The sequence below is a fragment of the Dasypus novemcinctus genome, chromosome 6 (assembly GCF_030445035.2).
Source record: "Dasypus novemcinctus isolate mDasNov1 chromosome 6, mDasNov1.1.hap2, whole genome shotgun sequence".
NCBI lineage: Eukaryota > Metazoa > Chordata > Mammalia > Cingulata > Dasypodidae > Dasypus > Dasypus novemcinctus.
The window spans coordinates 71,133,634-71,159,243 of record NC_080678.1 but is presented as its reverse complement, the minus strand read 5'-3'; the positions used below and the strand labels follow the sequence as shown (position 1 = coordinate 71,159,243).

General features: G+C 41.3%; 1 protein-coding gene across 2 annotated transcripts in view; it reads right to left on the bottom strand.

Moving 5' to 3' along the window:
- Positions 1–25,182, bottom strand: part of ZNF365 (zinc finger protein 365) — a 66,786-nt gene extending 41,604 nt beyond the window's left edge. Inside the window, exons 1-5 of one of the 2 annotated variants that reach the window (XR_009186158.2) lie at positions 25,035–25,157; positions 22,540–23,294; positions 10,841–11,021; positions 3,788–3,825; positions 2,801–3,066 (exon numbers count right to left, since the gene is read on the bottom strand). Coding sequence is in view for 1 of the 2 variants with exons in the window: in XM_004462488.5 (XP_004462545.1) it covers positions 2,805–3,066; positions 3,788–3,825; positions 10,841–11,021; positions 22,540–23,282 (1,224 nt within the window). In the remaining variant the exon portion in view is untranslated. Of the gene's footprint in view, positions 1–192; positions 3,067–3,787; positions 3,826–10,840; positions 11,022–22,539; positions 23,295–25,034 lie in introns of those variants that run through there. The other variant, XM_004462488.5, reaches the window with a different exon arrangement.
- Positions 25,183–25,610: the final 428 nt, after the last annotated feature.

The following is a 25,610-nucleotide window of genomic DNA, read 5'->3' as shown; positions in this document are numbered from 1 at the left end:
CAATTTTTGATAAAGGCCTTATGATACTCAAAAACGATCAACCTAAGTTTTCAAGGAAACTTCTTCGTGTACAAGATTATGGTGCTCCTATGTACAATAAAAAGCTTATTTATGAAAGACCATTTTGTTCACTCTTAATGAACCAACATAGCTCCCCAGCAACACTTCAGCTAGACAAATCATACCAACACATTAGTCAGAAATATAGCTTTATTATTAGAATATTTCATAATCTAAAAACTTTTTAAATTCTGGAAACAGAATATTCCAACTTCTTTACAACTGACTGGCCCTGAAGAATACTGGAAAACAGTATTTAAGCAATCTGAACTTTGCAGTTAAGAATCTATAACCTACTTTGGGGCAGAGGGAGAGAAAGAACAGTCTAAATGAAGATTTCATCCCTACAAAACAATTAAGAAAATTAGACTTATTTTTCAGTTTAACCTTGAACATGTTTTCATAGAAACTTTGGTCATTTCTTAAAAAAAAATATTCCTTAACTCTAAGATCTACCATCCACATAGACAAGAAAAATTTAAAAATAAGACACAAAGTGGGACATAGCACATGGCTCAGACCACGGCATGTATATGGAATATCTCTTGTGGAATAAGCCAGCTCCTATATTTTAACAGTAAATTTATGTCTGGAAGGAAGCACAACATATGACTATAAGAAATAATTTGTATAATAAATTTATCTTGTATATAGAGAAGATATGACAGTATGGTGTTTTCTGAAGATCACTGGGTACTACAGTAAAAGAGGGCTGTAGTGCCCTCTGGGCATATTAAATGAAAAACTGAAAATGTAAGTTATATTAACTTTTTTAAAAACCTGGCTATACCATCTTCAAAACCAAGTTGTTTTCTCACACGTTATAGAACAAAAGGCATGCAATACAACTAACAAATCATTTTTTTTTTAGTATTTAAAAGCTAAAGTGCAATTGTGGTATAAACATCAATAATAACCTCTTGAGAAAGTTAATTCTCCAAATAAATAATTATTACATTACAATTTTTACAATGTTAGCCTAAACAGCAATATTCACAGCAATGTTTTATGCCCACTTGTTATTTACCTACACAAAACAAGAAGGGGCTACCTCCATCCAACAAAAGTTAAAGTGAAAACTCTAATATCAACATTTTCACTATCATAGATTCAAAACACTTGTATAAATTACACCTTTCAACTTATTGGCATTTTAATTAATTGCATTATAATCTATGTTTAATGTACTGCTAATCTCAGCTTATTGCAATAATATAATTCTTACTGTTAATTAGGTTACACTTTTAATTCTTAAAATGAGAGTAAGATAATTTAATCTACATGAACATGTACAGTTTAAAGACCACTCACCACAAACACACACCCTCTTCAAGAGAATTTAAAAAATAAATTATTAATATACTTGACATATATATTTTATGAGTGTTATATATATGCATACAGTTGTGGACAAAATTATTCTTGTTTCTAGAAAAATGTCTGCATTTTCAAACTGCATGAGATCTGACGAGATCGCTAATTAAAAAGAGATAAGTAACATGGGAATTCATTCCTGGAAAAAAATCATAAAGCAGGAGGCTTTTAACAACAAATAGTTCTTCGTGGAAACAAAAAGCTATTCTCAGTGAGGGAGGGAAGGAATCTCAGATTCTGGATCCTACATGCATTTTTATTTCAGAAATTACTTTATAAAGCAGTACACAATGAACATTTCAGATACTTAGTTGAAAGGTAAGAACATATATTTTAGTCATAAAAGGGAAAAGAAACAGCGGGAGATGAAGCTGCCTGGTGGACACCTTGGGCCAGCAAAGAGAAAGTCATGCCCACAGCTAACACAGAGAGGCTGCTAACACTGCCGAGGGAGGAGGTCTTTGAAAAGGGCTGAGAAACGTCCGCAGTGCTTCCAGGACAGCTCGCATTCCACTAAATGCACAATCCGATGGCCTTCCAACCACTCAGACATGGCACCGATGATGGGTGCTGACCACAAGGGGTTTACTGTCCTCCCTGACCACACAGCAATAGAAGCAGCTATTAACATACAGGCTGGCATCGCAGTCTTAGGCTGCAGAATACACAGCCAAAAGGGAGAGTAGAGATGTACCAAAATCTGAATAAGCATGCATCTAGGGAAACATAAAACCTGAATCAAACAAATAAACTGGAATGAGAAAAACTTGAGTCTGGCTAAACAGTCTCTTAAGCAACCCAAATTGAAACCTTGATTCACCAGAACACCGGGGGGCACAGAATCCTGCTTTTGAGGATGCGGGCGGGGTTGTTTCAAATTCTTTGAGGGGAAGATTAAAACAAACAAAAATATTTTTAACTCACTGCTATTAAAAGAACTTTATACTCCCATTCCTTGCCCCACAATTTAGAGAACAGCAGGCACAGGTGGATTTTCTGCCTAATTTCTCCCGTATCCTTGGGTCAGAGAACCCCAGATGAGAAACTACTGGACACTGGGTGAATTCTTTCAGAAGTTGGAGCTTTGTTTTACTAAAGCCCTGGGATAAGATTGCTTTACATTTTTATTCTTTCTGAAATATGCTTCTTGCTTCTTAAAGAAGCCTGCCTGTAAACAAAAATTCTGGTCCACCGAGATTCCAGTTTATTAAATTCTGGTTCTTGGAGGCTCTTGTATGGACGCAAAATAAATGTTATACCCTGTTGCTTTCCAAATGTGTCTCACTATGGGGTGTGTCCAAAAGGACATTACTGTTGGCCCCTAGAACGTTCCCCAGAGCCCAGCGACTAGTTCAGGGTCACCCACCCTTTTAGATGATATTCACGAATGCTGCTGGCTTCTTTTTAGCCATTTTGGGCCTGATGTTGCCTTTCCGGCTAAACCCCAGAAGCTCCCCTTTCTTCGGCGGTCTGCAGAGTTCTCTCGAGGACTCAGCCTGTTCATGAGTGGACTTAGCAGGCTGCATGCTGGCCCTGTCATCCTTGACCTTCTTCAGGTAGTTCCTTCCCCTTGGATGGAAATGGGTCTTGAGATCAGGGTAGTTACACACAGAATGTAGGTGACCTCGGCCTCTACAGAGCAGAGAAAAAGATTTCTTTAAAAATCTTAAAAGAACCATAACTACGCGTGGCACATGCACCCTTACACGCTACAATGGTGATAACACTAGCAATAAAATAAATAACATATATTTCCATTTTTCTTCCAAAAATTCCCTTGACTTCATGAAATGCTCTCATGATACTAAATTCCCAAAGAGACATTACTAGTCCTGTTTCACCTGTGAAGACACTGAGGCATAGGAAAAGTAAAAGACTGCTCAGGATAACACACTTAGTTATCCGAGACCAGAACTCACAACTCCTGACTCTTAAAGTGACCCCCAGGGAATTCAGACAAATCTATAGTGTAGCTATTATAAAGTATATGAGTCATAATATAATTTTGCATGTATATTTAATTAATAAGCATACTACAATAGTACCGTAAAGCCATTATGACTACTCTATACCTCAATAAAAGAAAGTTGTACTACATAACACTATAAAAATACTCCTGAAGTACTATCATAGTGCCATGTACCAAAAGAGGTTAGTATAGTTAAAAGTCATATTGACATTTTACAAAGTTAAGTACACATGTAGGTACATTTTCTCAAATGCATTTAAAGTATAGCTATTATATAAAATGCAATCAGAAAACATACTATGCATAACATACAAACATATTATACTAAACATACAGACTATACTAACATCATCAATTGGCCCAAGTATAAAAAGGCATACATACAGGCATTTGGGTTTCCTATTTGAGGAGATATCTGTAAGCTGAAGGAAAACAAATAAGAAAAAGACATTACTTCACTTGCAGATTGGTTTCACTTTTTTTTTTTTAGGTACCAGGAGTGAACCCAGGACCTCGTACATGGGAAGCAGGCACTCAACCACTGAGCATCACCAGCTCCCCTAGGTTGGATTCACTTTTGATGATCTCTTTTGCCTTTATTTTTAAGAAATTGTATTCGCCTTAAGGAAGTCAGTACGTGATCTCAGTAGCATTAACCTCGGTGCCACCTATTACATCAGTAAACAAGAATATCCCATGCCCAGCCTCAGACTGCTTAGGAAGCCGCTTTGTCCACTGGTTGTGAGGTTTCTCAGATGCCAACATCGGCATGTCTCAAAACTTTCAGGTAGTCAAAGAACTCTCACCCCAACAGGGCAACTTTTGAAGAACATGTTTTTAAAAACTGGAATGATGCACCATTATTTCTTGATTGATTTCAGGCTGCATTTGCAGCTAATTCACTACAGCTGTGGCTGGTTACGGCACATCAACTAAGGGGGAAATTGGCATAAAATGTTTATTGCCAAAGTACATCATTTCTAAAATGATAGCATATGAAGACCAATGCCACAGCTGTCCCAGAGGCCACCTATCATTGAAATTATTTCCCACTACCAATAAATCATGCAATAAAATATTAGCCTGCACTTTTGTGGCTGGGCTCAGAACCACTTCATTTATAGAATAAATTGATAATTATCGTTTTGTGAACCAGCTATTACCATGCAGTTTATAGGCAAAGCCCAGTGTATCCCCAGCCTTCAACTCCTGACCTCCCTCATGTAGCCTTCCCTAAAAGCAGTGTCATACTGGCAGGCAGAACGACAGAAAAAGAGGATGACAAAAGAAACGTGGAGAAAGGACCACTGTGGTGTTGGGGCCCAATTTGGCCAAGATACATACCCCCACTCTACTAAAATAACCCCAAAAAACAAGCTCAGCGTAACAGGATCACTCGCTGGCTCTTCTGTGTGCAAATTGAGTTCTCTTCAGGGGCAAGCCAGAAAGATTTCTTAAACAGATTTTTGAAGGTCGTGTCCCCAAGAAGGCAAGATGGGATTCCTGTTTTCTGTCTCTTTATACACAATCAAAAGTCAGCATTATTTTGATGCTTTTCACACAGGCTGGATTTGGCATGAGATTAGTAAATTGCAAACAGAAAAGGCACCAGTCTGGCATGAAGGTAGTGAGGTTATGCAATGTACAAAGAAGGTGCGACAGCTGGCTCAGGCAGATGTGAGGCTAGAAGCTTTTGGGGGACCCCAAAGGCAAAAGCATTTCCCCTTTTGTGTTTTTCTCCCCACAACACCAATAAAGATTTCCTTTTTGGGGTTCTCCAATGGACTTCAGTGGTTTATAAATTGCAAAAAAATGTACAAGGTTGTTTTTTTTCTTTAAATTCTCCTTTTCTATTACTGAGATATAGCAAAATTTCTTCCCTTTATGTATGTATGTATGAAAGCATACAGTTGATGATATTTTGCATATGTATGCATAAGACCCATTGGAATTTTATGCAAAATTAAATATGTGTGTATGTGTAGGTGTGTGTGAAACAGGGAGAGTGTGTATGCTTCTGTCCCTGAGGGAAAAGGGTCAACAGTGTTATCAAATGTTCAAAGGGGTCCCTGACTTGAAAAATATTTTAAGAATCACACTTATGACCTATCAATTTCACTAAGGGGTCCTGCTGGGAACTCAGGAAATTAGAGTAATTTACTGTGAATTTTAACGGGGAAATAAATGTATACAGATGGGCCATGGATCCCACATATACATTCACATACAGGTCTACTGTCACTGCTGGATTAGTTACTTACCATATAACAATCCTGAGAACAGCCCAATAAGGTAAGCATTACCCTCCTTATTTTGCAGGTATGGAAAATAAGGCAGAAAAGTTAATTTAACTGGTTGGAAGCCTCAGTGCCCTACCAGCATCAGGGCTGGGCTTCAAAATACAACCTAGCAGACTCCACACCTCAACAGTCTTCATTCTGTACTGCCTCCCTATAAAGTATGCATTTGGGTATATAAATCTAAGGGCAAGAAAGTGTGTACACAGTACGTTAAATGATATTAATGGATGAATTAGAATTTCTTCAATTGTCCTATAAATTCTGAGGTTTGGGTGCAGAGGGAGGGTCCCTTATCACAGTCACCATAGAATCTCATGTTTCTTCCTCATAAACACAAGAGGCCACAGATCCTCTGGCCTCTTAGCCTTTCCTTAAACCGGCAAATTGAAAGGCTCATTCCATTTAGCCCATCGACCTGCCTGCATTTTCTCCTAGTCCAACCACTTATCTTCCTTTTGTTTAGGGAGCAGAGGGTGTTAAGATGAGCCTCAAGAGAGTTCTTGATTAGGATTCCAGATTAGAAAAATACAAATAACTTTGCACTGAAAACCAACCTAAGTACTTCTAAATGCAAACATGGTATTTCAGATGATTATAGGCTTGTGGAAACTAGACACCTAGCCCTCCTCCAGCTTCCCCTTTTTGTAAAGAACATCACTGTACACCCATTTGTTCAGGCCAAAACTTGGATAAAAATTTTTTTAGGAGGTAATGCAGATTGAACCCAGGACCTTATACATGGGAAGCAGGTACTCAACCACTGAGCTACATCTGCTCCCCAATTAGAGTTGGTTTTTTTCATTTGTTTGTTTTTAGGAGGTACCAAGGATCAAACCTGGGACCTCGTACGTGTGAAGCAGGAGCTCAACCACTGAGCTACATCTGCTCCCACCGGATACATTCTTGATTTCTCTTCCCTCACTCACCAGATCTAATCCTTCAGCAAGGTCAACTAGACTGGTCAATTCTCCACAGTATATCCTACACCTGTCACTTCTTCCCACTTCTACCCTATCCAAGCCGCCATCCTCTCTCACCTGCTGTACCATAATGACCCCCTAACCAGTATCTCAATCTTCACAGTCAATTGCCCACAGAGCCGCCAAAGTGATCTGGCCACTGCTTTAAACCTCCCAATGCCTTCCCTGTGCCCTTGGGAATAATTCCAAACTCCCTGTGTAGACTGTAAGGCCCAGCATGATCTGGATCCTCCCAACTCTCAAACGGCACCTCCTACCACTTGCACATACCAAGCCTTTCCGTCTGAAGACACCTGACATTCCTATTCCTTTACCAGTCAGGTGACAACCATGGACCCCTTACTAAGTCCACACTATACTGTGTATTATTTAATAAATTTACCAGACCCACAGCAACATGTTCCCACAAGAACGTTGTTCTGAACTTCAATTCAAGTTCACAGATCCCTGGTTAAGTACCCCTGGCCTAGAACAATCCACTTGCAAATTTTCACAGGGCCGCCTCCTCGTTATTCAGATCACAGTTCAAATATTGCCTCCTCAGCCAGGCTTTTCCAAACCACGAAATCTAAAGCAGTCTTCTATCCTGGATATCTCAAACACATAATTATATTCTCTCCCTTTATGGTAGTTTTCACTATTGAGAAATTCTGTGCTTTGTTTACTTCTTTACTGTGCCCAGCTCCTCACTGGAACATGATATTCATGAGAGCAGGGACCTCATCTATCTTGCTCACAGCGGTTTCCTCAGCACCCAGTAAGTGCCGTGCCCCCCAGTAAATGTGTTAAATAAATTACTGGTAGTCCTAATTGAGCAACCTGCAAGAAATAAATGCCATGCTTAAAATAAGATTATGCAAGCTGTTTCATGACCTTCCATCTGAGCAATTCTGTGAGTGGTTTTGGCAGATGGGATATCAGGTCACTTTGTACCTAACTCAACAGCATTTTTCAGAGCATAAAGATAAAATATCTGAGTAAGCACATTACATTTTTAGATCTCAGGCAGGTGAAAAAGAACATAAATGCTCAAGGGAATTAAGGGAAAGGTACAGATGCTGAAAAACTATTTCAGAAAAAAATATAAGGAAGGAAATTTTTCTAGAGCACAGAAAAATCTTAAAGCTAAAAGACACCTTAGAAAGAAGCGAGTTATATATCCATGTAGAAATTTCACTGCTATCTGGAGGTGGTAATTAGAAAACGAGGGAAGAACTGGAGGATGACACTTCTTTTGCAGTGCAGCCTTAATGGAGACAGTGAGAGCCGGGCCAGGCTGGGGATGGCATTTCTGTCTGTTCTGGAGGAAGGAGCTGAGGTGTGTGGGGAGGAGGGGTGTCACTGGGACGGGTGTGATTTCTTATACTGGGTGTAAGGCTTAGGCTCCAACAGCCTGAGTGTCTAGGCATTCTACCCCTTCACTAAGCTGAGCCAAATAGGTTAATAAAGAAAGGATCCCAAGCTCATCATGTTAAAAGCGTCCAAGTTACTCTGTATCTACAGCCACAGATATCCTGGGAGGCCAGACTTACCACTTTCATTACATCAAAGACATGGCTTCCAATTTTAGAGGTGAATGGATCTTACTAAGATGAAACAGTCCAGGCAAGGCAGAGAAATGGGCATAGGGTCTGTCGACTGTCACCCATGCTACAAGATGGTCCAAAGTAGAGTTCAGAGGACTATACACAGAACAGGGAAATTACATGTGCCCAGTCCTTTCAGAAACAGAACTCATCCTCGGTTTCCTAAGGGCAACATATCCTATCTCCAATATCAGAGAGTTCACCTCACCACTGCTTGAACCTACAGTACTCACACACAGCTCCTATTTCTAAATTCCTTTCTACAATCTTAACTATACTCTATTTTATTTAAATAATTTTCCCTTAGGTATATCAAGTACAGGGAAGGCAGTTTATGTTATATTAGAGACACAGAAGGTATAAAAATAAATATTTATTTCCTACCATATTTGTGTGTGTGTATATATATTTGTGTATATGTATATAGATTTGTATGCATGTGTATTATGTATGTATAAGTGTATGTGTACATATATAATTTTGTAAAATACATATCTGATTACAAGAGCTAAGATGCGACTCAACTTTTGATTACATGGTACAGCTGTGATGAGAAATAATGATGGGCTATGTCTCTTAAATGATGTTCAGTTCTCCAAATGGAAAAATAAACTAAGCAGAGGAAATGAGCAAAATACATGTAAATAAAACAGAGAACTAATGGGCTTCCTTTTCTTCCTCTCTCTCATTTGCTCTCTTTAAGTCACCTCTTAGTTTAGTAGGATTTTCCACATTTCTTAGTTCTGTTACTTATCAAATTTTAACACTATACCTTAATTTTAGAATTCCTAACCATCAAAGTTAGGTAGTGATCACATAATTTAGAGGCCAAAAGACCCTACAGAGAACTGAATCCACCTGTTTCATTTTATGGAAGAATTTTAGGCCCAGGAAGACAACTGTCAGGGTAGGAATGTTCCAGAAGGCAGACCTTTTATTTCATATCTGGACTCTGTGACCTCACGCCATAAACCCTCATCTAATATAGGGCAAGATGGAAGAAAAGGGTAGAAAAAGCTGATATAGTATCCTTCCAGCTACAATGAGTCAATACTGGATACTCTCAGCTTCTCAAGAAGACAGAGCAGGATCAAGGAATCATATAAACCTATGCCCTCCTAGATAAGATATGCATAGAAGACCACGCTTACCCAGGAAACCATAAATATGCCCTATAGATAAAACTACATTAAGTAGTTACCAAAAGCTGACAGACGTAAGAAATTTATTTCCTTCCAGACTATTTTTGTCCCAGCCTGGACAAAAGCTTGGGGCTTGCATTACTGTGCTGCTCTAAGGCTGAGGGTATATTATTACAATAAGCCCCATGTATGATTTCTTTCATTTCTTTCCTGCCTCCTGTTCTTTCCTTTCTGTTGTCTTTCTCCCTCCCCATCTTCCTGCTTTTATCTGCCTGCCTTTCACTTCATTTTTTCCTTTACCTTCCGTACTCAGCTTAATCCTTCTTTCAGACAGCTAGTTTTGTTATTTCATCATGTTTCCTTTTAATCTTGGCTTGGATTCCACAATGCTCAACCTAAACTCTTCATGAACCAATAGCAACCTAGTTAGCCTTGTTAACATAAATGATTTCCATTTTTCGGTTCCTTGTAGCCCTCTTTGTGGGAAGAGAAAGAATCATTTTTAAACTTCTGGGGAGGGGGTAAGCTTAAAGTTGAATAAATAATGAAAATGTTATAAATGTTGGACTACAAAAATCCTTTCTTTGGCTTTGTTGTTTATAACACAAAAGAAACTATAGAGAACAGTTTCATCCCCTCATCTGGAAGTAAATGGTTATCTGTTCCCATTTTTCCAAAGGATGGGTGAAGAAAATATCTGTAAGGGACATGTGGATGCCCCGCAAGGAGACCAGGGAATTCTGATCAAGACATTTATGAGAGTCTGGAGACTCATCTCCAGGGTTCTCATCTGGGCTCAAAGGGGTCCTTTAGCCCCTGAAACTATACGCAAAATTGCATGCAAAAATCTATCATAGAACTCTTTGTGAATCTAAATCTTTTTTTGTTTTTTAATCAACTTAGGGATGTTTAATCTTCAGAAACTGCTACACAGCTTTTTCCATTCTGTTATTGGCGGGGGGGGGGGGGGGGGGGGGGGGGGGGGGGGGGGGGGAAGTACATGTGGTTGGATCTTGCTTTACAGAGAATAGCCAAAGCTTTCACAAGACTCTCTTGAAACAAAAAAAGCATAAAAACTACCAATCTACTTGAACCCCAAAGTTGGGACAGATGATTCCTTGGATACAAATATTTGGATTTAAATTCCCTTGTTCCACAAATACAAAAATATTTCTTCCAATTCACCTTGGCCTGGAATGTGACAGTAAAGAAGAGCTGGAGACTGTCGTCCAGGATTTAACTTACTTCCAAGTTGCCTTGGACTCACCAGTATCACTTGTGTAACATAAGCAAGGCACCAGACAGTTCTTTAAAATGACATCTAGACATTCTCCGAAAATCACCGTTCAGCTCCATTAGCAATTTCATCTGTCCTCGACTAAGTCACACACACAGGGACCTCACACATGGTGGCTGGAGTGTGACTCACCACGTGCTCGCTGATGTCGCCGCAGAGGCCAGCAGCCTGGTGGCTTTGGTAATACTCTAACTGCTTTTCCGCCAGTTCTACCCGTTGCAACAAATTCTCAATAAAGTCCTGGAGCCGAGCTTTCCCTTGAACCTCCTTTTCTGCTGCTGCTTCCAGGAAATGGTTGAATGTAACAACTTCTCTGCAAAGCAAAAATGTCAGAACACAAAAAGGAGAAAGGAGACAGGAATTACTTCACTCAACATGTTCATTGAGGGCCTCCTATGCCTAGGCACTATGATCGCAGCAATGGCAAAAGAAATCAATTACATGGTAGTGGTTACGTTTTGAGATTACACTAGAGTAGAAGGAGACAGTCACTATTAAATGCACCAATAGATATGAATGGCTGGTGGTGGTGAGTGCTAAGAAGAAAACTGACACTGGGAGCAAGTATACGGGAAATGACACTGGAAGGGTATTTTAGAAAGGATGTACAGGACAGATGGGATTCATCTGGCATGAGATATCATCGGAGTAGAGACCTGCTGGAAGTGAGGATAAGTCAAGCAGATATCTGGGGGAAGAGCAAACCAGGCCCATGGAGGGAAGGAGCAGAGGTGTCCGAGATACGGTGAGGAGGCCTGGTGGCTGCAAGAGAGTGGCTGACGGGAAGGAGAGCAGAACAAGGAGCCAGGGAGGGCCTCAGAGGCCAGTGTAAGAATTCCAGACTTTATTTTAAAAGAGATGGGAAACCATCGGACATTTCTGAGATAAGTTCTAACTTGACATTTTAAAAGTCTTTGGAGGAGAAGAGAATTCAGGGAGGGAAGGTAGGGAAGCAAAAGGCCATGCTAAGCCTCCAGTAGTCACCAAGTCCAATATTCTATTTGTGCTCTAAGAATGAAAGAGCCCAAGAAATGCCATCTTGAGGCAGCCTGACGGTCCATCTGGAAAGGTGCTCTAGCTCTGACATAGGAGAAGCACTGGGCGGGTTCCCTCCCTGAAAAAACGAACAAAGAGCTTCAGCCAACTCTCTTTCATCTATGTAATTCACTTTCGATTCACAAATCCAAAAATTTTTTAATAACTTTATTACTATATTTTAACAAATGTATGAAATTAATGCTTTTTGTTTTATAAACAAGATAAACTTTTTAAAATTTCAAACAAAATACAAATATGAAGAAGCAAGGAAACACCCCTGAAAGCCCATTTCCCTGAGAAACCACCATGATTAACATTTTGGTGCCCACCCTCACGAGCATCTCTTTATGAAGAAACTGCCCACGCACGCACGCAATCTTTCTGCTTTTCCCTCCTCATTCTCTTTCTCTGACCAAGGGCTAGGTAATCAGCCTTTCCAAAGGGTATATATAACTACAGTTGTCTTGGTCTGGTTTTCCTCCCTTAATAAGGAATAGTGGAGGTTTTTTTTTCAGCCTGTATATATTCTTGCCATCCTCTGGGGCTAATGAACCCCATGATTTTATCATACATTGGATATTAGTATTTCTTTTCTCACTCAATCTCGCTCAAACTTCAGTGAGTGTCCCCTCATTTTTCTGGTCATGTTCAACTTATACAACTTATACAAAGCCAAGATTCGAGTGATGTTGATCATCAGCTTCCTCCTTTTTAATGAGTCCTAAAATTTTAATTTAACCTCATTCAGTTCTTCTAGACAGTAATTTAATTCATTGCCTTCTCTGCCCTTTTCAACTTCCACTTAATCTTTACTTTCCACTAAGTTCCATAATTTCCTGAGAGTAGAACTTCAGGAAAATTTGGGTCCGTCACAGTTTTGCATATGGTCTTTGGAAAATAGCTGGTAGTGGCTTCCAACCCCTTTTTTTCTGTATTACTACTCTATGTGCAAATTTTGCAATTCTTTATGATTTTTCTCTCACAAATACACGTCATACTTGGCCATACAGAAACTTTTCTGATACTTCCTACAGAGTCCCACATCTTTGCAAAACACTGTGAATTATATATATGATAAAAACAGAAAATGATTCACTCAAAGAACTGCTCATAATACCAACCACCTTTTTTTAAAATCAGTTTCCTTTCCAGGATCAAACATAAACCCCAATACCATAATGATTCCATTATCATTCAGTAGCTAAGCATTATCTACATTAGAGAAGTAAGAGTGCTTTTGAAAAAGAGTTTTCTTTCATCATGAAGTTTCAAGTTTATTTCCAGATGTTTCTGTCCATGCCCTGAATAGAAGACATACACCTGCCAAGGTTCAAGCTGTTCAGACCAGGAACACAGCCCATTTTCAAGCTCTGTGTCATTCGGGTCTGCCCTGCCTCCTGAGCGAGCCTCACACACACTTTAGCGGAACGGTGGAGGGTCTGTCCCGGTGCTACATCCAGCCCTTTCATGGTTCCTCGTTATGATTTAGATCATTTGAGGGAATATTTTCACACCTCAAAAGTACCACTGAAAACATAGCCCAGGAAATGTCTACCACATCCTCTTTCCAATGTTAAGGCTTCAATTCATTTGGAGTCTGGCCCATCACAGAGACTTCCTGGATGATATTAAGGGTAATGGAATCACGAAAGAATCTCCAAATTGTACTTACAGGGAAATCAACGAAAAAACCTTACCCTTAAGAGAGAGGGAGGGAGGAAGAAAGAAAAAAGAACCGTTTTTTTTTTCCCAATTTATTTTGGTTATTAGATTTACTATATATTTTTAATTTTATTACAAAATTTTCCACATTTATTATGGAAAATACGAAATATCTATTGGAGGATCCAACTGGGCAGGGGCTGAATGAGCTTTTTGTTCTCTGCTCTATACCCAGAACTCAGTACAATGCTTGACAATACTAAATATTCAATAAATATTTGTTGTCATTAATATTTTAAAACAACAAGGAAGAAAAAACATAAATGATTCATCATCCCATCACTCAGAGGTAACTACTGTCAACACCTTGGAAAATTTTTTCCAGTCTTTTTTCCCTGTACATAGTTACCATTCCCGGGCTCTCTGCCTATACAATCTAGCATATAAGAAGTCAGTAACATTTGACAGCTTTAATCTCACAGTATTAACACCACAGAAGCAAGAGGAAAAAAATTGAATGCAACATAGTTTATGACTGTGACAGCATTTTTAAAGCAAATAATGTTTTGCTAACAATTCCATATAAAGCTTTTAAAAATTAATATTAATGCTCCTAGCTGGTTGTGGCACACTGTCACAGAAGAGAAGGATCTTTTTCTAACCTTTTCATCCAATTATCTTGTGCTTTGATGCTGAAAAGCTAATACCCTTTGTATTTTTCAATCCATCTGGTATCGGTGCTAACCTAATTTCAGTTTGTAGATGTTTCACATCAACTAAGTAAAATGACAGGTAAAACAAGCCTGATGGTTTAGTATGATTTTGTTTTAAACACACAAAGGTTGGAGAACCTCATCATACTGAGATCATGTTAGGATATCTTATGAGATAAAAATAATATCAAAACCAAGTGGGTAATTGTGAAATAGGATGTGTGCAAAACTTCAGATCCTTTTTTCACATTCTATTCAGTCTGGATGAACAATATCCAGAAACACCTCTTATTTCCCCCAAAGAATCCTGGGGATTATCTCAACAGAAAAACATAGAGGTTTTAGCTGCATTGTACTTGTAACCTATCTTTAATAATTATACCCCAAATAGTTAAAAAAAAAATTCCATTTAAAGAGAAAGATACACCAATAGATTTCACTGTAACAGAGAACAAAATGTTCATTGGAAAGGTTTCAGATTCCACACTTCCAGCCATATTTTTTACCCTTCAAGAACCTACCAATTGTTGAGTTTTGGCACGGAAGCAAAAAAAGAATATCCATTATCAACTGATAAAGGCTAAATACCCCTCCATTTTCCTACTACATATCTGTATGAGACTGGATTTTCTTCATAAACTTCAACCAAAACAACATATTTGCCACAGGCTGAAAGCAGAAGCTATTAAGACCCAGCTGCCTTCTATTAAAGCACACATTAAAAAGATTTGCAAAACTATAGAATACCACTCTTTTCACTAAATTGTTTTGGGGAAAATAGTTATTTTTCATAAAATATGTTATTTATGTTAACATGTAATGGATTATTGCTCATTTTAAATGAATTAATAATTTTTAAATTTCTAGGTTTTCATTTCTTCACAGTAAGTATCAAGAGATACAGCCCCCATAAACAAAAGCTCTTTGAGAGTCTCAACTTTTTTGAAGAATGTAAAGGGGAAGTGAGGCTAAAAAGCTTAAGAACTACAACCACATTGTGAGCCAAAGGCATCCTGGCCCCTTGAAAATCCTGGGAGAGTAATGTGGGCTGGAACACCAGTAAGCTGCAGCCACAACCCACTAATTTATTGCAATGTTCACTAACTCAGCAAACAATTATTCAATGCTCCAGTGCTCTCAGGCGCCCGGCTCAGTGCTGGGGGCACAACAAGGAACCCATGAAGCTTACCATCTAGCCCAGGGATCAGCCAACTTCTTCCGCAAAGGACCAAATAGTAGGTATTTTAGGCTTTGCAGGCCCTATGATCTCTGCCCCAACTACTCAACTCTGCCTAGCATGAACACTGTCAAATGAATGAGCACGGCTTTGTAACAATAAAACTTTATTTATGGACCCTAGTATTCGAATTTCCTATAATTTTTCCATGTGGCAAATTATTATTTTTCTTTTGGATTTTTTCCCAACCATTTAAAAATGTAAAACTGTTTTTAGCTTGCAGGCCTTGCAGAAGCAGGCAGCAGGCGGGCTGTGGCCTGTAGGCTGCTGTGAGCTGACCTCTGGTGCTGTGGGGGAGGCAGGCATGACGGGGAAAAAACACTGGCATAAATATAGAATTACAAAGTTGGGCTGAAGAAAAGGACTACTATGGTGCTATCATACAGAACAGTAAAAGACATGGGTCGTTTTAGTTTAGATTCTCAAACCAGTGACTAAGAACAAAGTATGAGAGCTGGAATTACAGATGAAGAGATAAGGGCAAAACGAGTCCAGCTTTGGGGAAATTATCTTTAACTGATTATAGGTGACTTCTGGCCCCATCTTTGACTTGTTTGTTTAAAAACTCAAAACAGGACAAATATTGGTAAATCTGGAGGTTTAGTGCTGAATAGGCTTATTTAAAACAATGTTTACTAATACAGGGGAACAATACTAGTATATAATAAGAATCTGAACTGGCCTTCAAATTAATTATTGTGCAGAATGATTTGCAGACTTGGAAATCAGTCAGTATGTCAGAGACTCCTAGGCACTTTGGGAAGTTTAGAAGCAATCACACTGACTGAAAAAGCCATTATGTACAAATGGTGTTTTAGTTAAGAAAAGCATTCATTCACGCATACTCATTCATGCACAGGGTGGACAAAAAGTCTGAAAGACAGATGATAATTCCTTCACCTTTTACAGGTTGAACCCTCTGCATTATGTCATCTAAGGGCACAGAAATCACACGAACAAGACATCACACATGCAGGTTTAGGGAATGCCTGAAATGTGCATTAATGCATGGCTTCCACTGGAATTTTGCATAGACACTGAACTGTGTCAGCTAATGAGAGGGGCAACACATTGAACATATCACGTATTGTACTCCAACATCAATAACCCACTTACAATGGCTATTTGCCTATGCACCCAGCTTTCACGGCCATCCTGTTGTCCTATGTTCCCCTCAGGCCTCATCTCTGCACATCACTGTCCCCTCAGCTCCAGTCACAATGAATTCCTTCCATTCCACCAAGGAGACACTACCGTTATACATGCTGTTCCCACCACCAGTGCCGCTCCCCAGCCCTTCCCATGGCCCTCTCTTACTTCTCCCTCTACCCTCAGGGCTTGCCTTCTCAGCCTCCCCTGACACTCCCCCAGTGGGCTGCTCCACCAGCGGTGCTCTCCCACAGAACTTGGAACCCCACCAGAGCACATCCTGCAAAGGACTAGGCTGGCCATTTACCCCATTAGATGGTAAAATCTATGAGTTCAGAACCTTGTCTGCTGCTTGTGTGTTAGGCCCAATAAATTACTGCTCATCAGGTAAAATGTGTTAACTACAGCTCTAGTCGAAAATCTTTAACAGACTAAAAGATCCTTAGGTTTCTTGTTTTCTTTTTCCAGACAAGTAGTAGAGCCTCAAACCAATGAGTAACCTAAATGTACCTCCTACCACAGTGGGGTGAAATCTGAAATGCACAACTCTCTTCTATTAAACAACGCTTTAACATCAGCTTCTCCTCCCAAAGGCAATCTCCAAGTCATTTAAATTTCATCTTACATTACTGATGTATGAATCTTTTCAGGGGTATATGAAATGATAAAAATACCTCCAGCTAAAAATAGTCCAGCAATTGATCACAGAGTACCTCAGGCAGACAATATCAGCCGCAGGCTAAATCCCAAAGCTGGAGTCAACCAGCTCCAACCACTGGGAGCCTGGCTGCAAACTCAGAGCTGGAAGTCTGCTCCTGTGCTCCCGGCAGGTTGCAGGAGGTGGGATCTGGGTACCAGCTGCATGTCTGGATCCATGTCACGGCTCTATTCTTCTTGGCCCTTTGCTTCATCTTTCTTTTGGGGGCTTCTTTGAATAAACCAATAAGTATACATTTCTCATATAAGAATTAAGAAAAAAATAACTCTAATGAGAAAGTCAAATTATTCTCATTGGTTCTAAGTGGATCAACAGCATATTCTAAGGCCCTCATGTCAAAAAAAAAGGGGGGGGGGATGGAGGGAGGAGCAAGAAGTGAGAAGATAAGACATAGAGACAAAAACACAAAAAATATTCCTGGTCCCCAAATTTTATGACATGCCATCCAGAAGAGGGCATGTTTGACATGTTTTTTTGTTTTTTTTCCCCCTATACTAGTTTATAAGTCAGCATGGAACACAGCCTGGAAATGGACAACCCACTTATCAAAATGCATTAACAAGGTAGAGTTCTGTTCCCCACTGACTCTGCATCTACCACGGCTCCACCAGTCTTGCTTCCTTAACATGATCAGCTTGGAGACCAGGCTGTCTACTCACTGCTTTAACTGATCGTAAATGAGAATGACCTAATCAAGTGGTAAGAGGGTTTGGCTGTGCAAAACAAGTTATCAAGTCAAATCTGCCTTTGGAAAAAAAACTAAATGAGTAGCACCTGGTTCAGGCCACTCCTGTATGTCTTTTTTAATCACACCCCTAATGATCTGTTTAATGTTGTTCACTTCTAGCCTGTGGAGCTCAATGAATGCAGACACTGAACTTGTCTGTTTTACCACTGTATCATCAGATCCTAGAACAGTATCTGACACTCAACAGGCATGCAAAAAAAAAAAAAAAGGTTTTCCTTCTGGCTGACTCCAAGCTAGGAACAGGGCAAATGATGCAGGAAAAGGGGAAACAGATTACATCTATTATAGCTTACAAGGGAGCAGGATGGGAATTAGAGATGAAATCACAGAAGGCCCCTCATTGCTATCACGGGCTGGCATGGCACAGGCCCTCCCCTGGGCACAGGCTTCCGGAGATTGACGTTAAAAGCCCTCAGAAGACCAGGACAAAATCTGGCCTGGGCGTTCTGGAAGCTTAAAATCATGACCATGCTTATGATGCCATCATTTCTCAACACCCTTTGATGCTATAGGCATTTTCCTTAATCAGATTAAAAATAAATAAATGATGTCATCACGACAGCCTTCTTGAAATAGCGAAGCAGCAAGCCCATTCCAAAATGGGCCAGATTCAGCATTACATAACTCTTTTAAGGTTGAGACAAATATCACATTTTCAGGAGTCTGGCTGGGAGGCAGTGAATTAATGGAAAAAGCACTCGGCAGGAAGATGGGGAACTAGGGTTCCAGTTTCAGCTATGTGACTAAAAACTGTTGCCCTTGAAGGGGTGGTTCCACTGCTCTGGGCATTATTTTTTTCAACTGTAAAGGGAGGGTGTTATCCTCAAGGAGGGTGTATATTCCAGTCTAATATTCCACGGTGGCCTCAGGGGCCATCTCTCACAATCCTCTCCGCTGTCCCTTCAACCTGGCTCTCCTCTGGCCCCCGAGGCAAATCCCACCCTTCTCCTCACATCCTCATTCAGCCTGTTCATGAAGGAAAAGCCATTCTCTAAAGTTTTATCAGCTTGAAACCACAGCATACAGTTAGACACGTGCTCAAACTGCCCCGGGCTGGAACAGGGACACCATCAATAGTATGTTTTTCTTCCTATACGAGTATAAACTCCTTTGGGGAAAACACCAAGAATTTATGACCTCCCACCAGCGCCACACCCCTGGCACAGTGCTGGGCACATTACAGATTCTCAGTCAGGATTTTCCAGCCTTACCAGAAGTGTATGCAAGTAAGTTTGGGATTACTATTATTACACCGAAGTTCGCCAAATCCCAGATCAACTCGGCCAGAAACACTGCTTTTCCCTAAATACATCCTTTCTTGTGAAGGGATACTTTACAGTAAGGTTGGGATGGATTTCCTGCTTTCAGCCAGTGCTACCCCACAGCTCTGAACACCCTGTAATAATTAATGCCCATGTCGACAGGACTTTTAAAGTTACAGTGACTTTATAAAGATGAAAGGCAGCTGCTTTCTCAGGTTTGCTCCACATAAAATACCCTTCTCCTGAGCAACAAGGAGACCCGCCAGTACAAAAATGCAAAATACTGCCAATGCAAAAACCTCCTGTTATAGGCTATGCATATATGACTTCTACAAGCCAAGGTGATCCAGTACATAGATGGCCCTTGAGGCAGAATCAACACTGGAACCTTTTATTTCAGTTTGAAAGAACGGATTTTAAAGTAGAGGAAAAGATCCATAAGCAAGAGAGCTCGTTATGTGAAGTTAAAATACTAGATGCTTTTTCGTTTTAACCAATACTACAATCTGTGTTTCAAAGGGTCCCCAGAGTTTAAGTCAATACTCAAACACCTACTTTCTCTCACAAATGGTTCTTGAGAGTTCACTTGGAGGTATTTTGCAGGGGAGCACAGCTCCAGGCACGCCCTTGGTCCCCCCTAATCGGGGAAGGTCACTTCTTTGGTGAAGGCACAGCTCTGAGAGGGAACCCCAGAGAAGGGAAGAAGAGAGAAGGGAAGGCAATCGAATGAGTCAAACCCAGCTAGCGATGGAAGGGGGGGCAGCTGGGCAGCTGGGCAGCTGGCTTGCTCCTGCGTCCCCATTCAGGTGGGGGTGGGGATAAGCGTGAACACACAGAGGGCACTGTCCACTGTGGCTCTTTCAGACCAAGCGTTTCAGTGTCATTCCTGGAGACAAGATTCTTTCAGTCCCATTTTATGCAGACAGTGACTATGTGAGGCTTAAATCCAGAAACTGAGGGGACGGCCCCGAACACAAGCTATAAAAATGAATATTTTGCTTAAAGTTTGAAAGTTTAAGGTAATTTCACGCTATTTATATTCGATATTTTTCTTACTGTTATTGCTTTTATTCCTGTTAGCCTAAATGTAATACATTAAAAGTCAAAATTTTCCCTCAGATATACTCACAAAAATGTGCACAAAGATACAGAGATATAGAGATATATACAAGGTTGTTAAGTGAGGTCCTAATTTTAATAGTAGGAAAAGTTTAATAATAGGAAAATTAAGTATTCATGAATAGCAAACTGGTTAAAGTTAAGTCATGACGTGTCTTCACCACGGCACGCTCTGCAATATCAAAAGCAGTAAGATAATGCTTTATGTAGTGCACAAAGGATGTTTGCAATGTATTAAATTAATAGAAAAACAAACTCCACACCCAAAAGGCAGAAGAGTGTGTGTCACGATTCCATGTAATTAAATATGATTGTATATGCACAGGAAATGTCTGGAAGGACAGTCACTGAACACTGGCAGTCTCTGGAGGATGGGGTGGGATATGCTTGGAAAGGAGGGGGACTTTTAACACAGGCAACTCAATCCAGTTAAATACTTGTTTTCCAAGTTTGTCTGAGTTTTCCAATTAGTCCTCAGGTGACAGCGACTGATTTATCATAACCATTGGTTAATGACACATTATCAATACAGGTCCAAGCCTGGCCCAATTCTATTTAGTGATGACTCTTATTTTTATTAATAAAGCACCCTTGAACCCACTACCCAAAATAAATTTAGATCCTTTACAATAGCCTGGATCTAACCATATGGTCTCCTTGCACCTTAGGTAACTACTACTGCAATCCCGTGCTCATTATTACTTGTATTAATTGATAAATAACATAAAACAAATAAATTCATGCAAAAAAATTAATTTGGTTGCCTTTTCAAAGTCACTGCTTTTGAACCAAAAGGAAATGTTAAAAATTTAATTCTAGGCTTTTCTCTACACATCTGGCATCCCCATCTGCCTTTTCTCAGTGGTGCTGGGTTGGTCACCTGGTGGCTATAACAGGTCGAGGCACTAAATTCCTACAAGGAAGCACCAGAAGCCAAGAGAGAAATATTTTTAGACTTTATTTCCCTAGGAGCAAAGTAAATCAGTGACTGACGCAAATCTACCTTAACTACGTAATTAAAAAATGTCTAGTCTGAGCAGAGCAGGCATTCCCCTTGGTAGAACGTAAGCATTTAGTGGTAGTGAGTGATGATCTCTTTAATATATAGGGTTTCTCATTCTTTCACCAAATGGATGATGCTTTAATTACTACATTTTAAGAAACACCACCAGATTGAAGAATGCTGAGGGAGAAAGAGCATGAAATTAAATCAATCTCTATAATAAGAACTCAAATTGTTTGAAAACCTACCTCTTAGGATGTTTTAGTCTATCAATTTTAATGTTCTTTGATCTCATGCATTCTGAGCCTCCATTTAAAATGAAATCCAAACGTTCTGCATTTGGGAAATACACGATTATATACATTTTCCTAATTTGGGGTGTACACATACTTACTGATAAGGAAGCGCTACTCCAAGTATGATGATTTTTAAAGCAATGGATTCTGTGATCACCTATAACTTGTGAAAACCAGTATGAACTCTTTGCAAGGTGGCAAAACTTATTTTAGTTATCACACATTGCTTTACAAAAAGTAGAAAATTCTTAAACTTAAGACGTTTGATCATAGAAGGACCACAGAAGTACAGCACTATCAGAAAGTCTTTTCATCTTTGTTGCCTACTGCCTACTTCCTCTAAATATAAATTATAATTAAGTGGATTCTCAGCTAAGGGACCATTTAATTAACATGGACAGATAATCCAAAATGGCAAATAAGCCAGTTATTTGTATTTGGAGAGTATTTTTAAACTTGATTAAGACAGCATCTCACGTTCTTGACTTTAAAACATAAAGACTGTCGAGTCGTAATGGATCACCCAAGCCCTTTCTGCTTTCTTGCTCACCAGCTGATGCTGGGAATAGATCCCACCACAGGTAGGTTACCCTACTCCTCTCTCTAAAAAAAATTAGTTGTTGTTTACATCTTCCAAGGAGAGAAGGAATGCAATTTTTTTTCTTTAATGTTGCTGGGTTGCAAAACATGCAGAGAGAGGACAACTAATATCAAAAGCCTTGTGCCTCCTAGGTTAAACTCTATCAATGAGAAAAGCAGCCAAGGTACCCCATATAGTAGAACCATGGAATCTGAGCCTTAATTAACACAAGCTGGGGGAGGGGGCTGCGTTGGGAGAGGTAGTCCTAAAGCAACGGGGTTAGAATCCTGTTTCCATGCCACTTACTCTTCTTTCCTAAGAAGCTCCTCCTCGGATTCTGTCAGGCGCTGCCTCAGCGCAGCAATCATCTCCACTGCCACGTCCACCTGCCTATTCAGGGTCCGCTCCCTCCTCTGCACTTCCTGCTTTTTCTGCGTCAGCTGCACAAAAGCTGCCCGAACTTCCAATAGTTCGGCAGTTTTCTGGGCCAACTCTCTGGTGAGTTTATCGATTCTCTTCTCAATGGTCCTGTCCACAGCCTCGACCATCCGGTTGAATTTTTCTCTGACATGTGCCTCGAAAGACGCTTTGGTGTCTGGGGTGGGAAGTCCGGGACTTGCCCTCGGACCACCTGGCGAGTCTGCTCGCAGGTCCATCGCGGTGTAGGTCTGCACGTAGGAAACAGGCCTCTCTGCCACCACCTCGAATGGCTTCCTGTCCTTTGACTGTGCATGCGAAATGCTATACAAGTTAACATAGCTAGGTTTCTGCTTTACCACAATGCTACTGCTCGGCAATTTTCCCTGCTTCAGGGGTTCTGAGGATGTAATTAGGTCTGTGTCTTTGAGGGAAGAAAAGACCCTGCATTTTGTCAAGAGGGTTCTTTCCTCGTAGCTGTGACTGAATTCCAGATGGGCCCTCAAGGACGACAAGCTTCTAAATCTGGTATGGTCTCCACACCTTGGGCAGCGGAATGGCAGGCACACGGCAACATTCTCAAAGGATTCCTGCCAGGGGTATCTGCTTTCCTCAAATGCTTTCTGTTGCATTACTCTAAAATCCTGGATGGGGAAGAAAGCAAGCAAAACAAAAAACTCAGATATAACAACTTACATGTCTTATTAAAGAAAGGTTACTGAAATAGTTGATGGTGCGCATCTCCTTGAGAGCAGAGGTTTTTTGATTTCCAATGACTTTTGCATGGTATCTTAGGTGGCAATTAAAACCTACAGCGCATAGGTTCAAAGCCAGCTGCTTCCCTTCATTTCTGCATTTCTACCGGTGCTTCTGCAGTGCAACGGCAGAGTCAAGTAGTTACAACAGACTCTATGGCCCGCAAAGCCCAAAAGACTTACTACCTGGCCTATGCAGATGAAGTTTGCAGGCCCCTAGAATTATAAAAAAAAAAAAAAGGTGGGTAACATTCACTCTTCACAGATAAGAAAACAGGAGCAAGGAGGGAAAGTAATCCAAGATCAGCTGGAAAGTGGCAGGTCCAGAAGGGGAATTCAAGTTTCCTGCCCTCCTGAATTTAGTGCACTAAATGCAAAAAAAGTGCCCTATTTTTACAGATATACTGGTACATGATAAGCATGAATACCAAAAAAGGAAAACTCACATGAATTGTCAAAATAGGTCCTAAGAGAGCAAGCTCAGCAATTTCTCCTCAAGTATGAGCTAGGCATAATGGCATTAAGCACACTATAAGCTGAACATTTTTCAATATGAGATTTTGGCCTTTAATTATGTCTTTTAATTACAGCTGTGATGACATAAGTCAGTGTGTTATCACAGTGATACTGGTTCCAAACTCTAGCTTTACTGACATTTGGGAACCCAATGCATTAAATATCATTTGTTATAAATGGGACCATGGCCATGATCAAGATTTTATTATAACAGAGTGTTCTGGATGGACTTACATTGTCGCTGATCCTGTTTTAACATGACAGCCTCTAGAGATGGCATTATTTGAACCAGGTAAGTATCACCACAACCCTTTCAATAACAAGAAATTCTTGTTTCTTTGGAGAATTTATTATGTTAGCCCTAGCAACAGATGATCGCTAAGAAGCCAATTTTGCAAGCAGGGCAGGTTTATTCGTCAATGGTTTCTACTCAAATTTAACAATCATTTGGCCCCCAAAAGAAGGAACCCAGCTAGGGAACTTAAGCTGAAAAGTGCTGTTATTGGACCCTCAACCTCATCAAAAGCAAAGGTGCAAACACGTCCACAGACAGCTTATTCTAGGTTGGTAACCCTCAGACTCCCAAGGGGGAAACCTCTTTTTTTGCAACACCCAGTTGTTTTAACCACTGGTTTTCTGGAGGTGGGGTGCAAACCCTGGCCCAGTGCAAGACCGAGAACGCTGGAAAGAGGTGAAAGAAGGGGAAGTCATGCTTCTAGTGGGCAACGGTAAGGAGGAAGCATCCTTATAAGGAGAAATCAGGAATCACGCGCTCAGGGAGCACGCAGGCTACCGCGGGCCCAGCGGCAACCCCAGTCCACAGGGTTGGTGGGAAAGCCCTAATTCACTCTGCCTGGGCGGGACAGGCTGGCAATGACCCTGCCTCGGGGGTCCCAGCCTCCCCCGCCCCGGCTCCGCTCTGGGCCAACCCTTGGGTGCCAAGAGTGGATACGTGCGCACACCAGTTCCTGCAGGTGGGGGCCGAGAAGCCGGGTTTCCCAACTCCCCGCGGTGCTGCGGCGACGGAGACCCCCTGCCCCGCCCGGCAGCCCCGCCCGGCCCCTGTCCCGGTCGATCGGCCGCAGACGCAGATGCCCGGCGGCCGCCACTTACCCGACTTGTTGCTGCAGCTGCAGCTGCTGCTGCCGCCGCGGCCGGTGCTGCTGCTGCGGGAGCGAAGCGGTTTTCAGCAGAGCCGTAAATCAGGCTGAGCCGGGGCCGCCCCCGCCCCCCGCGCTCCCGCAGCGCCCCCGCGCGCGGACCCCGCGGCGTCCCGGGGCGGGGCGTGCGGCGGCCGGCGGAGGGGCGCCCCCGGCGGCCCCGGGCCCTGTGCGCCCCGAGCGCGTCCCGAGCCACCACCTCGCGGGTCCGGACGCGCGGCGTCCTACCCCGCTGGTGGGAGCGTCGTCCGCCTTCGCCTGCCTAAGAGCGGGAAGCGGCTCAGGATGCCGCGGACATCACCCCACGCAGGAGATGCTGGGGTCACTCCAGCGGGAGGCGCGGGGAGAAGTGCCCGAGCCTGGGGAACGGCGCACTTTCCGCAGGCCCTGGCAAGCTTTTTGCACTTTACAGTGACTGGGGAGCGAGAGAGTCTGGACAGGGGTGTAGCATCGCAGGGCATCTTCCCTGAAAATCTGCCCTGGAAAGGTCTGGTGCTTTTATTAGGACCTCTTCATCCTAAGCAACGAG